We start from the raw sequence: 12012 nt of genomic DNA, 5'->3' as shown, positions 1-12012 counted from the left end.
TCCCTAACCACCCTCCCAACTATCCCCTTCCCTAACCACCCTCCCAACTATCCCCTTCCCTAACCACCCTGCCAGCTATCCCCTTCCCTAACCACCCTGCCAACTATCCCCTTCCCAAACCACCCTGCCAGCTATCCCCTTCCCTAACCACCCTCCCAACTATCCCCTTCCCTAACCACCCTCCCAACTATCCCCTTCCCTAGCCACCCTGCCAGCTATCCCCTTCCCTAACCACCCTCCCAACTATCCCCTTCCCTAACCACCCTGCCAACTATCCCCTTCCCTAACCACCCTGCCAGCTATCCCCTTCCCTAACCACCCTCCCAACTATCCCCTTCCCTAACCACCCTGCCAACTATCCCCTTCCCTAACCACCTTGCCAACTATCCCCTTCCCTAACCACCCTGCCAGCTATCCCCTTCCCTAACCACCCTGCCAACTATCCCCTTCCCTAACCACCCTCCCAACTATCCCCTTCCCTAACCACCCTGCCAGCTATCCCCTTCCCTAACCACCCTCCCAACTATCCCCTTCCCTAACCACCCTGCCAGCTATCCCCTTCCCTAACCACCCTGCCAACTATCCCCTTCCCTAACCACCTTGCCAACTATCCCCTTCCCTAACCACCCTCCCAACTATCCCCTTCCCTAACCACCCTGGCAGCTATCCCCTTCCCAAACAACCATGCCAGCTATCCCCTTCCCAAACAACCATGCCAGCTATCCCCTTCCCTAACCACCCTGCCAACTATCCCCTTCCCTAACCACCCTGCCAGCTATCCCCTTCCCTAACCACCCTCCCAACTATCCCCTTCCCTAACCACCCTCCCAACTATCCCCTTCCCTAACCACCCTGCCAGCTATCCCCTTCCCTAACCACCCTGCCAACTATCCCCTTCCCAAACCACCCTGCCAGCTATCCCCTTCCCTAACCACCCTGCCAGCTATCCCCTTCCCTAACCACCCTCCCAACTATCCCCTTCCCTAACCACCCTCCCAACTATCCCCTTCCCTAACCACCCTGCCAGCTATCCCCTTCCCTAACCACCCTGCCAGCTATCCCCTTCCCTAACCACCCTCCCAACTATCCCCTTCCCTAACCACCCTGCCAACTATCCCCTTCCCTAACCACCCTGCCAGCTATCCCCTTCCCTAACCACCCTCCCAACTATCCCCTTCCCTAACCACCCTGCCAACTATCCCCTTCCCTAACCACCTTGCCAACTATCCCCTTCCCTAACCACCCTGCCAGCTATCCCCTTCCCTAACCACCCTGCCAACTATCCCCTTCCCTAACCACCCTGGCAGCTATCCCCTTCCCTAACCACCTTGCCAACTATCCCCTTCCTTAACCACCCTGCCAACTATCCCCTTCCCTAACCACCCTGCCAACTATCCCCTTCCCTAACCACCCTGCCAGCTATCCCCTTCCCAAACAACCATGCCAGCTATCCCCTTCCCTAACCACCCTGCCAGCTATCCCCTTCCCTAACCACCTTGCCAGCTATCCCCTTCCCTAACCACCCTGCCAGCTATCCCCTTCCCTAACCACCCTGCCAGCTATCCCCTTCCCTAACCACCCTGCCAGCTATCCCCTTCCCTAACCACCTTGCCAACTATCCCCTTCCCTAACCACCCTCCCAACTATCCCCTTCCCTAACCACCCTACCAGCTATCCCCTTCCCTAACCACCCTGCCAGCTATCCCCTTCCCTAACCACCCTGCCAACTATCCCCTTCCCTAACCACCTTGCCAACTATCCCCTTCCCTAACCACCCTGCCAGCTATCCCCTTCCCTAACCACCCTGCCAGCTATCCCCTTCCCTAACCACCCTCCCAACTATCCCCTTCCCTAACCACCCTGCCAACTATCCCCTTCCCTAACCACCCTCCCAACTATCCCCTTCCCTAACCACCCTGTCAGCTATCCCCTTCCCTAACCACCCTGTCAGCTACCCTCTTCCTCATGGAGTCTGTGGGTCCTGTCAGCACCTAGCAAGTCATCCACGACCTCGAGGTCTGAGAAGTGACTGCAATCCTTTAGAGTCATAGAGCATTACAGTGCCAACACAAGCCCTTTGGCCCATTTAACCCATGCTAAGCTGGTCTTCTGCCTAATCCCATCTACCTGCACCTGGACCGTATCATTCGAAAGCTGTCCCATCATTTTCAACAAACTCAACGCTGGAGTCAAACCCAGATCTACCACTTTCAGCCTTTGGCCGTGAAACCCCTTGTACGTCCTAAGAGGTCCGAGAGTGCTGTAGGAATGGAACTCTTTTGTTCCTATAGGAAACCCGGCAGGGTTCTCCGCGACCCTTTAGAGAAGATCATCTGCTGCAGCTGCCTGGTCCGGACTATATGTGACTGCCGTGCTGTGTCTCCTGCTGCTTTGCAAAAGCTCCCGACACCCACTTGCCTGTGTGCAGCCTGCACAAGAAAGTGCAAAGTACATTTATTATCAAAGTATGTATACTTTATACAACCTTGAGATTCATCTTCCAGGCAGCCTCAAAACAAAGAAACCCAGAAGAACACATTAAAAAAACACATCAAACACCCAATATGCAAAGAAAAAAAATCAGGCACACAATAACTGCAAGCAAATAGCGTTCTGAACCAAAGTCCACAAAGGGAGTCCCCTATGTAATTCAACGTAGTTCAGCGCAGAGGCGAGGAAACCTCGTAGAGAACAGCACAGCACAGGCCGTTTGGCCCACAATGTTGTACTGACCCTTCAATCTACTCCAAGATCAATCTAACCCTTCCCTTCCACGTAACTCTCCATTTTTCTATCATCCATGTGCCTATCTAAGAGTTTCTTAAATGCCCCTCACGTATCTGCCTCTACCACCACCCCTGGCAGGGTGTCCCACACACCCACCACTCTCCGAGAGAAATTTACTTCCGACATCCCCCTCCTGTATTGTCCTCCAATCACCTTAAAATTATACCTCCTTGTATGAGGCATTTCTGCTCTAGGAAAATGTCTCTGGCTGTCCACTCGATCTATGCCTCTTGTACACCTCTATAAAGTCTGTCAGTAGCTGCCAGTCTCAGGGAAGACATGTTAAACAAAATTAACTGTAGGCGGTTGGTGATGGCTTCTGAAGACTTTGCTATCTGGCTGTTGGTACGTCTGTGAGAAAAATCCGGAACGCTGAAAAAGCGGATCATGGCAATGTATGCTGGCCTGTGCTGGGGCAGGAGATTGCCTTATTAGTCAAGAATGCAGAATCAGTCTGATATCAAAACATTTACAGCCACTGCTATGCCAAGAATGTTCTTCTGGCAACCCTTGTAATGGGTCTTTGCTAAGACTTGGAGACGGTGGCTGTGGGAACAGATAGTCCTAACGTTAGTGGTTTTCACCGAGGAACCTTTATAGCGTGGGATACGGGCCACCAAGAGGCAGGACGGGCAGTGAGGGACTTCACCCCTCCTCAGTCCTGAGGACATGTCCTCCAACCATGGTAACTCATCTCAGGCCCAACCTTCACATCGAGTTAACTGGAGGAGTTTAGATTTGAGGCAACCTTCAATGGAAGGTAAACATCTCCGTGAAACCTGATGGCATGAACATTGACTTCTCAAACTTCTGCTAATGCCCCACCTCCCCCTCATACCCCATCGGTTATTTATTTATTTATATATACACATTCATTTTCGCTCTCTCCTTTTTCTCCCTCTGTCCCTCTGACTATACCCCTTGCCCATCCTCACGGTTTTTCCCCCCCTCCCTCTTTCCTTCTCCCTGGGCCTTCTGTCCCATGATCCTCTCATATCCCTTTTGCCAATCACCTGTCCAGCTCTTGGCTCCATCCCTCCCCCTCCTGTCTTCTCCTGTCTTCTCCTGTCATTTTGGATCTCCCCCTCCCCCTCCCACTTTCAAATCTCTTACTAGCTCTTCCTTCAGTTAGTCCTGACGAAGGGTCTCGGCCCGAAACATCGACTGTACCTCTTCCTAGAGATGCTGCCTGGCCTGCTGCGTTCACCAGCAACTTTGATGTGTGTTGCTTGAAATTCCAGCATCCGGAGATTTCCTCGTGTTTGCATCCATGAAACTGTTCACTGCTTTAACGCATTCAGGTCGTGATGGGCATTGTTGTAAAGATGGTGACCAGCCGAAGAGGGACCTCCACTCAGGGTTTGTTCTGATGCTCGGGGTAACTGATCTCCTTGAGCTGCTGTCTCAATGATGCTTCCTTGTAAAATCCCTCGCAGTCAAATCTATTTACAATCTCTAGCCCCCCACTACAGTCCCACCCAATCCCTTACCTCCCAACCTCTCTCAATTTCATCAAGCCTGTTCTCCAATCTCAACCCAACTCTCTAGTCCTCAACCCCAAAACCTCAGACCTACCAACCAACTCGTAATTCCCCACCTCCCACCTCTAATGGACAATGGACCATGAACACTACCTCACTTTTTGAAAAATTTACTGTGACACAGCGTGAAACAGCCCCTTCTGGCCCTTCAAGTCACGCCACCCAGCAATGCCTGGATTTAACCCTCGCCTAATCTATAATGTCCAATTAACCCCAACTGGTATGTCTTTGGACTGGGGGAAGAAACCCAGTATCTCCAGATCTAATATCCTAATATCTCCAGATGTGATTCAGGGTCACACCTGGATCATGGACATTCAGACATGTTATTGTGCTGAAACAGTCCTGATGAAAGGTCTCGCCCTGAAACTTACTGCATGTTGTTGTTTAGGGCAGCAATGAAGGTCCTCTGTCTCTGGTGGTGTTCAGGGCTTCCTTCATCGTGTCAGTAGCTTCCTGTTGGTTTTCACTACTGTCAGTCATGCAAGTCCCGGGTGGAGACTCAGAAATACCATCGCACTCAGATGGAGAAGGATTCTTCATTGCTGTTTCTATAACAATTTTGTTTGACCAGTCAGGGTTGTTAGCCCTGAGCTGCATCCCCGAACCTGGAGGACCGGTGGACCACGCTTAGTCTGGCCTCTACCCTTTGACCTGTTTGGCATGGGTGACCCTACCAAGAGCCAAAACATAAAGCCCTGACTCCAGCCAACATCACTCTCTAGGTCATCAAGGCACACAAACCTCCAAACCCAACGACAATGCTGCGGTTGTCTCAGCCCGAGATGTCGACTCTTTCTTCCTCTTTATCGATGCTGCCTGGCCTTGGCCTGCTGAGTTCCTCCAGCATTGTGTGTGTGCGTGTTTGTGTGTGTTTTACAGAAATATGTACTGGTGTCTTTGTTCGCTCTGAGTACAGTCGGGACGGTATCATTCCACACTAATTAGGCTCCTGATAAATACTTTTAAAGATCAGATTAGATTTATTTGTCACATGTACATTGAAACTTACAGTGAAATGTGTTTTTCGCATCAACAACAAGCACAGTCCAAGGATGTGCTGGGGGCAGCCCGTAAGTGTCACCACTCACATATCAGCACAAACAAAGCACGTGTACAACTTACTAACATGCTAACCGGTCGGTTTTTGGACTGTGGGAGGAAACCAGATCACCCGGAGTAAATTCACACAGTCACGGAGAGAACGTACAAATCCTTACAAGCAATGGCGGGAATCGAACCCTGGTTAATGATTGGAACCTGCCGAAGGGTTTTGGCCCGAAGCGTTGACTGTGCTCTTTTCCACAGATGCTGCCTGACCTGCTGAGTTCCTCCTCCCCAGCCCGCGGCCCTTCACTCCCTCCACGGCTCAGAGAGCCACTCGAGCCTCAGCCGCAGCTCGCTGACACATTTGATTCCCCGCCGGATTACGCTGATCTATCGTCTGTGATCTCCTTTCTCACAGGTTAACGTGTGCCCAGCTGCCCAACAAGGTGCTGGAGAGCATCAGCATCATCGACACCCCGGGGATTCTGTCGGGAGCCAAGCAGAGGGTGAGCAGAGGTAAGGAAGCTGGCCCAATGGCTCAGCGGTTTCAGTCGCTATCCCACTGCCTACGGGTGAAGGAGAATCCTGACCCAATGGCTCAGCGGTTTCAGTCGCTATCCCACTGCTGACGGGTGAAGGAGAATCCTGACCCAATGGCTCAGCGGTTTCAGTCGCTATCCCACTGCTGACGGGTGAAGGAGAATCCTGCGATTCAGTGTTGGGGACTCACCTGAACGGAGGGAAGCTGTGTCCGCACTTTCCCGTCACACACCCCCGTCAGATACAGAGCGAAGCTCCTTCCACACCGCCCCACCACACGCTCTTGGGGTCATTCACGGAGTGAAAACTCCCTCTGCACCATCCCAAAACACACCCAGGGTCAGAGACACAGTGAAACTTCCTCCGCACCGTCCGTCATACACTCCCAGGGTCAGACACAGAGCGAAGCTCCCTCCACACTGTCCCATCACACACTCTTGCGGTCAGAGACAGAGTGAAGCTCCCTCCACACTGTCTTTGGAGAGGAATGAACCCTGCAACAAGTCCTACCTGGATGGATGAAGGGTCTTGGTCCAAAATGTCGACTGTTTATTCATTTCCATCAATTATGCCTGACCTGCTGAGTTCCTCCAGCATTTTGTGCTGAAGACCTGGATTGTTATTCCTGACCTCAGGATGTCCCAAGATATCTTCCAACTCATGAGCTATGTCTGAGGCACAGTCGCTGTGGGGCCCCTGGAACAGCCACAAATCACAGGCTCTCTGGGAGCTGCATAGTGAGGGATCTGAACAGATTTAGGAGCCAAGGTATAGTTGGTGTTGAAAAGGAAGCAGGCAAAAGGGGTTGTCGGTCTCTCCATTGAGAGTGGAACCTGCTCAGACTGAATTCTTCAGAGGGATTGATGGATTTCAGGGTTGTGGGGGCCTGTGGAGAAAATGTCACAATCTCAGCTACTGAAGGGAGGGAGAGACGGGAGTCTCACTCCAGACACACCACGCACCCGGGGCAGCAGATGGAGCCTCTTATCAACATAAGAAGTTCTGCAGATGCTGGAAATCCGGAGCAACACACACAAAGTGCTGGAGGAACTCAGCAGGTCAGGCAGCATCTATGGAAATGAAAAAACTGTTGATGATTTGGGCCGAGCCCCTTCTCCAGGATGAAGACTGATGTAGGGTCTCGCATCATGTCGACATTTTATTCCTCTCCATGCTGCCTGACCTGTTCAGTTCCTGCCGCGTTCTCTGTGTATTATTGGGGAATGGGAAGGGGAAAAGTGCCAGAATAAGAAGGGAAGGGAAGGGAAGGAGGACAAACTAGGTGATAAGTGAGACCAGGTGGATGAGGGAAGGGGGATGAAGTAAGAAGCTGGATCGTGATAGGTGGAAAAGGTAAAGGGCCGAAGAAGATGGAATCTGATAGGAGAGGAGAGTGGACCGTGGCAGAAAGCGGAGGAGGAGGGGAACCAGGGAGGGTGAGGAGAAGGAGGAGGCCGAGTGGGCAAATGAAAAAGAGGGTAGGGGAAAGGGGGAGAATTACCAGAAGCTGGAGCCCCTGCTAAGACTGGGAAGTTCAGGCCTTGTTAGAGGAAATTAGAGTGCCTGTGTCAGTCTAGTTGGCGTGTTCCAGGGGCTTTCAGTTCCCCAGGTGGACACAGCAGGCAGCTGGATCAGTCGTCCAGCTGCGTGCAGAATGTGGGGCTTGGTTAATCACACTCAAGGCAGACCACACAGGCAGGACTTTATTTTCACATACAAACGGACACAAACCCTCCCCAGTCCAACTCCTCTGGTGTCGTCGAGAACTGTGAAGGTATTCCAGGGTCGGTGGGCACCGCATTCCTGACAGCGATGGGAACACTTTAACTTAATTTAGTGCGTGTGAATGATTGTGTTAATCACTATTATTGGCTAAACTGTTTGTCGTAGTATTTGTCATGTACCGTTCAGCTACGTCTTCTAATATACAGCAACTACAACAATTCAGAGTGCCAAGCAATAAAACCAATCTCCTGACATAAAAGAAGAACACACAGCTTCCTGTCAAAAAACACAGACTTGTAAGTCTCTCATCCAAACCAGCAAAGCACCTTGCGATTTCATAGGTTCCATTTTGTCACATTACATTTTACAAAAGTTACATATGTATTTCCACATATTGTAGGATGTGTTTAGTAATGGAAAGGGCAGCAATGGTAATGATATGATGTCCTTTGGCTCAAAATCTGATTAGGGCAACATTTGCAGAAAAGATTCATACATTTTTCATACTTCCTCAGGAGAACATTTGGCCAACATGTTCTTTCCAGCTCACAGAGCAATCCCATGTTCCCCATTTATTGATCTTTTTGTGATGTTGGCATTCATTTCAAGAGGACTTGAATATAAATGCAAAGATGAGATGTTGAGGCTTTATAAGGCACTGGTGAGGCCTCACTTGGAGTATAGTGAGCAGTTTTGGACCCCTTATCTAAGAAAAGATGTGCTGACATTGGAGAAGATTCAAAAGGAGGTTCATGAGAATGAAGGGGTTAACATATGCGAGGCATCTGGCAACATTGGGCCTGTACTCACTAGGTTTTAGATGAATGTGTGCAGATCTCATTGAAACCTACCGAATGTTGAAAGGACTGGATAAGTTGGATATGGAGAGGATGCTTCCTATGGTGGGGGTATCCAGAACTAAAGGGCACAGCCTCAAAAATTGAGAGGGTGACCTTTTAGAATAGAAGCAAGGAGGAGTTTTTTTAAGCCAAAGAGTGGTGAATCTGTGGAATGCTCTGCCACGGACTGCTGTGGAGCCCAAGACCGTGGGTATATTTATCACGGAAGTCATTAGATTTCTGATTGGCTGGGGCATCAAAGGTTATGGTGAGAGGGCAGGTGTATGGGGTTGAATGGGATCTGGGATCAGCCATGATGAAATGGCAGAACAGACCTGATGGGCCAAATGGCCTAATTCTGCTCCTATGTCTTTATGGTCTTATGGTTTATGACAAAGTTTCCTGGCAGAGGGTAGCAGACACCAGCAGAATCAACAAACTCATTTGTAAGGCCAGTGATGTTGTGGGGATGGAACTGGACTCTCTGACGGTGGTGTCTGAAAAGAGGATGCTGTCCAAGTTGCATGCCATCTTGGACAATGTCTCCCATCCACTACATAATGTACTGGGTGGGCACAGGAGTACATTCAGCCAGAGACTCATTCCACCAAGATGCAGCACAGAGCGTCATAGGAAGTCATTCCTGCCTGCGGCCATCAAACTTTACAACTCCTCCCTTGGAGGGTCAGACACCCTGAGCCAATAGGCTGGTCCTGGACTTATTTCCTGGCATAATTTACATATTACTGTTTAACTATTTATGGTTTACTATTTGCGGGACTGCGCAGGCGTGTGACGTCGTGCTGTGCAGCGCGGCAGATTTAAAAGGAACAGAGCCTCATAGAGCGGGCAGCGTAGTTTGCGGGCAGCGGAGTGAGCCAGGAGCAGAGTGAAGGCTTAAGGGCTTCGGCTCAACGGGCTTAGGCGGAAACGGGCGAGGCGAGGAAGGTTTGGCATTCATTTTCTGTTGCTATTTGAGGAGAGGGGCAGTATGAGTGTGAGGGCAGTTTGCTGTTCTCGGTGTCAGATGTGGGAGGCCCAGGAGTCTCCAAGCCTCCCGGACGTCTACATCTGCGCCAAGTGCATCGAGATGCAGCTCCTAAGGGACCGCGTTACGGAACTGGAGCTGCAGCTCGATGACCTTCGTCTGGTCAGGGAGAGTGAGGAGGTGATAGAGTGGAGATGCAGGCAGGTGGTCACGCCGGGGCCACGGGAGGCAGACAAGTGGGTCACGGCTAGGAGGGGGAAGGGGAAGAGTCAGGTAATAGGGAGTACCCCGGTGGCTGTGCCCCTTAACAACAGGTACTCCTGTTTGAGTACTGTTGGGGGGGACAGCTTACCCGGGGGAAGCGACAGTGGCCGTGCCTCCGGCACAGAGTCCGGCCCTGTAGCTCAGAAGGGTAGGGCAAGGAAGAGGAGGGCAGTTGTGATAGGGGACTCGATAGTAAGGGGGTCAGATAGGCGATTCTGTGGACGCAGTCCAGACACCCGGATGGTAGTTTGCCTCCCTGGTGCCAGGGTCCGGGATATTTCTGATTGTGTCCAAGATGAAGTGGGAGGGTGAGGAGCCAGAGGTCGTGGTACATATAGGTACCAATGACATAGGTAGGAAAAGGGATGAGGTCCTGAAAGGAGAATATAGGGAGCTAGGAAGGGAGTTGAGAAAAAGGACCGCAAAGGTAGTAATCTCAGGATTACTGCCTGTGCCACGCGACAGTGAGAGTAGGAATGCGATGAGGTGGAGGATAAATGCGTGGCTGAGGGATTGGAGCGGGGGCAGGGATTCAAGTTTTTGGATCATTGGGACCTCTTTTGGCGCAGGCGTGACTTGTACAAAAAGGACGGGTTACACTTGAATCCTAGGGGGACCAATATCCTGGCAGGGAGATTAGCAAGGGCTACTGAGGTGACTTTAAACTAGAATGGTTGGGGGGTGGGAATCAAATTAAAGAGGCTAGGCGTGAGGAGGTTAGTTCACAACAGGGGGATGGGAACCAGTGCAGAGAGACAGAGGGGTGTAAAGTGAGGGTAGAAGCAAAAAGTGGTAAGGAGAAAAGTAAAAGTGGCAGGCCGACAAATCCAGGGCAAGCATTAAAAAGGGCCACTTTTCAACATAATTGTATAAGGGCTAAGAGAGTTGTAAAAGAGCGCCTGAAGGCTTTGTGTGTCAATGCAAGGAGCATTCGTAACAAGGTGGATGAATTGAAAGTGCAGATTGTTATTAATGATTATGATATAGTTGGGATCACAGAGACATGGCTCCAGGGTGACCAGGGATGGGAGCTCAACGTTCAGGGATATTCAATATTCAGGAGGGATAGACATGAAGGAAGGGGAGGTGGGGTGGCGTTGCTGGTTAAAGAAGAGATTAACGCAATAGAAAGGAAGGACATAAGCCGGGAAGATGTGGAATCAATATGGGTAGAGCTGCGTAACACTAAGGGGCAGAAGACGCTGGTGGGAGTTGTGTACAGGCCACCTAACAGTAGTAGTGAGGTCGGATATGGTATTAAACAGGAAATTAGAAATGTGTGCAATAAAACAGCAGTTATAATGGGTGACTTCAATCTACATGTAGATTGGGTGAACCAAATTGGTAAAGGTCCTGAGGAAGAGGATTTCTTGGAATGTATGCGGGATGGTTTTTTAAACCAACATGTCGAGGAACCAACCAGAGAGCAGGCTATTCTAGACTGGGTATTGAGCAATGAGGAAGGGTTAATTAGCAATCTTGTCGTGAGAGGCCCCTTGGGTAAGAGTGACCATAATATGGTGGAATTCTTCATTAAGATGGAGAGTGACATAGTTAATTCAGAAACAAAGGTTCTGAACTTAAAGAGGGGTAACTTTGAAGGTATGAGACGGGAATTAGCTAAGATAGACTGGCAAATGACACTTAAAGGATTGACGGTGGATATGCAATGGCAAGCATTTAAAGGTTGCATGGATGAACTACAACAATTGTTCATCCCAGTTTGGCAAAAGAATAAATCAAGGAAGGTAGTGCACCCGTGGCTGACAAGAGAAATTAGGGATAGTATCAATTCCAAAGAAGAAGCATACAAATTAGCCAGAGAAAGTGGCTCACCTGAGGACTGGGAGAAATTCGGAGTTCAGCAGAGGAAGACAAAGGGCTTAATTAGGAAGGGGAAAAAAGATTATGAGAGAAAACTGGCAGGGAACATAAAAACTGACTGTAAAAGCTTTTATAGATATGTAAAAAGGAAAAGACTGGTAAAGACAAATGTAGGTCCCCTACAGACAGAAACAGGTGAATTGATTATGGGGAGCAAGGACATGGCAGACCAATTGAATAATTACTTTGGTTCTGTCTTCACTAAGGAGGACATAAATAATCTTCCAGAAATAGTAGGGGACAGAGGGTCCAGTGAGATGGAGGAACTGAGCGAAATACTTGTTAGTAGGGAAGTGGTGTTTGGTAAATTGAAGGGATTGAAGGCAGATAAATCCCCAGGGCCAGATGGTCTGCATCCTAGAGTGCTTAAGGAAGTAGCCCAAGAAATAGTGGATGC

At 50.1% G+C, this 12012-nt stretch overlaps 1 protein-coding gene across 1 annotated transcript in view; it reads left to right on the top strand.

Moving 5' to 3' along the window:
* Nucleotides 1-12012, top strand: part of LOC134354605 (EH domain-containing protein 2-like) — a 79526-nt gene that overhangs the window by 11015 nt on the left and 56499 nt on the right. Inside the window, exon 2 of the mRNA XM_063063602.1 lies at nt 5794-5891. Coding sequence (XP_062919672.1) covers nt 5794-5891 — 98 coding nt within the window. The remainder of the gene's footprint in view (nt 1-5793; nt 5892-12012) is intronic.

This window comes from Mobula hypostoma, chromosome 12 (genome assembly GCF_963921235.1).
Source record: "Mobula hypostoma chromosome 12, sMobHyp1.1, whole genome shotgun sequence".
Lineage (NCBI taxonomy): Eukaryota > Metazoa > Chordata > Chondrichthyes > Myliobatiformes > Myliobatidae > Mobula > Mobula hypostoma.
This window is presented reverse-complemented; position numbering and strand designations above follow the sequence as displayed.